At 29.6% G+C, this 2,210-nt stretch overlaps 1 protein-coding gene across 1 annotated transcript; it reads left to right on the top strand.

Moving 5' to 3' along the window:
• Positions 1-1,098: 1,098 nt before the first annotated feature.
• Positions 1,099-1,853, top strand: LOC145162901 (transcription factor PRE5-like). The gene is made up of 2 exons (XM_079081885.1): positions 1,099-1,343; positions 1,456-1,853. The coding sequence occupies exons 1-2, from the start codon at positions 1,218-1,220 to the stop codon at positions 1,606-1,608; spliced, it is 279 nt and encodes a 92-aa protein (XP_078938011.1). The 5' UTR covers positions 1,099-1,217; the 3' UTR covers positions 1,609-1,853.
• The last annotated feature ends 357 nt before the right edge of the window (positions 1,854-2,210 follow it).

Here is a 2,210-nt window from a genome sequence, read left to right as displayed (position 1 = left end):
CACTTTATTCGTGAACAAGTAGAAACAGGTGCACTCAAAATTGGATACATATCATCAGTTGATCAATTGGTGGACTTATTCACCAAACCATTCTCTAAAGATCGGGTCCATATTCTTCGTACGAATCTTCAAGTCGTTCCCATCCTTGAGCTTGTCGGGGGATAATAAGCACGTGATATCAGAAGAGTTCAAAGTGTTTTACCTGGTCAAAGTGTTTTACCTGGTCAAAGTATTTTACCTGGTCTTGTGTACCGTTACTTAGTGCCGTATAAATAGGACTCGTTTTTCCATTTCCACTGTGTATATAAATACATAGCTTGTATCTGTACATAAACCATTGAATAGAAAACATCAATTCACAGTCATTTAAGTGTCTATAGAGAACAAGGTTTTTTTGTGAGACATTGATGCAATCTTAGCCGCTCATCTTGAAAATCAAACCAATTGAATCATTGATCATTTTTATGATCCGTAATTCAGTTTTAATGATCCGAAATTTTTTTTCCAATTTTTTTGTCTCTCCACTGTAGTATATTATGCTCGATTTTATGATTTGTATTTTATTTTTATTTTTTTTCAATTTTTTTAAGATGTTCTCACCGAAAAAAGAGTCATTACCGGAACTGGACTATATATATATATATATATATATATATATATATATATATATATATATATATATATATATATATATATATATATATATATGTGTGTGTGTTGGATAGGACGAAGACAATTGCTTTGGAGTAAGGGAGTTGTGGAGTCTACTCTTTCTTATGTACCATAAACGTTGGAGAAGTTCTAGCACAATGTCGGTTTGTTAAACAATGTTTTTACAAATATACAATATATTTCTTATTTATATTTTAGTGAATTTATGGTACAAGTGATATATATATATATATATATATATATATATATATATATATATATATATATATATATATATATATATATATATATATATATATATATCACTTGTACCATAAATTCTCTAAAATATAAATAAGAAATCTCTCATATATATATATATATATATATATATATATATATATATATATATATATATATATCCACTTGATTGCTCTATATATACATGCATTTTTCTTTAAACTTTTTTCTACCTTCTAACATATCTATTCTTATCGAAAGCAATCTCTCATACGAACGCGAGGAGAAAACATAGTATAATCATAAATATTGTTCCACTATATAAAATGTCAAGCAGAAGATCAAGGCAATCATCATCAGGGGCTTCAAGAATCACGGATGATCAGATTATACAGCTCATCTCCAAGTTACAACAACTTCTTCCAGGGACTCGTATCCAACGATCCAACAAGGTTTTTTAACTTGCTCTTTGCGTTATCGGGTATTTGATTTGGAAAATAAGATTCTATAGTTTTGGTATTTGTTGGAAATTGTTCAATATTTTAAACTTTTTGAAAATTATAGGCTTCCGCTTCAAAGGTGCTACAAGAGACTTGCAACTATGTGAGAAGCCTGCATAGGGAGGTTGATGACCTTAGCGACCGACTATCACAGTTATTATCCACCATTGACGCCGATAGCCCCGAAGCTTCCATTATTCGAAGTTTAATTATGTAATATGTACGTCTTTATAGATAAATTATTCATTAGCTTATTGATTAAGGATGACTGAGGTACGTTTATATCTTAATTAATCATCTTTCTAGGGTTGAATCTAATTAATGACCCATGTTATATGTAGTACTTGTCAAATATTAATAATAATTGCACTGACAGTGCATAAGAAGTTTTCTCCTAATAAATACAATGTATGAGATATAAATGCACGTTTGTGTGCTCTTTTACGTTTTATCTCTTGATTACCTTACTTTGTCTTGCTTTTTACATCAATAAATTTGGAGCAACATGAAGCCATTTAAATTTAAATTTACTGTTAAAATTCTGATCAGTTTAGAAATTAACTTGTGAAATTTGATCATCAACTTATCATTAATATTTTATTTATCAAGGTTCTTAGTCTCGCAAGACAGCCAAGACTGTACATTTACACAATACAAAAGCAAATCTCTAGAATAATAATTAACAGTTGTTTATGTGCTTTTTCTTTCACATCTAATGTCTCGGTCCAAATTGAGCATGTAGGTCTTGGTGATGAGTGGGTATTGAATGCAATTGTCAATATGAAAGCGATGTAAATGACCGTTATTCTTGTTTAGATA

The sequence above is a fragment of the Lactuca virosa genome, chromosome 3 (genome assembly GCF_052849685.1).
Source record: "Lactuca virosa cultivar CGN04683 chromosome 3, Lactuca_virosa_CGN04683_v6, whole genome shotgun sequence".
NCBI classification, from domain to species: Eukaryota; Viridiplantae; Streptophyta; class Magnoliopsida; order Asterales; family Asteraceae; genus Lactuca; species Lactuca virosa.
Note: the sequence above shows the minus strand (reverse complement) of the source record. Positions and strands in the feature narration are given on the sequence as shown.

What these genes read in the sequence shown, in the direction of transcription:
- LOC145162901 (XM_079081885.1), top strand. Translation starts at nt 1,218, where the DNA reads ATGTCAAGCAGAAGATCAAGGCAATCATCATCAGGGGCTTCAAGAATC. An exon ending in GTATCCAACGATCCAACAAG is followed by an intron (nt 1,344 to 1,455) that starts GTTTTTTAACTT and finishes TGAAAATTATAG; the next exon opens with GCTTCCGCTTCAAAGGTGCT.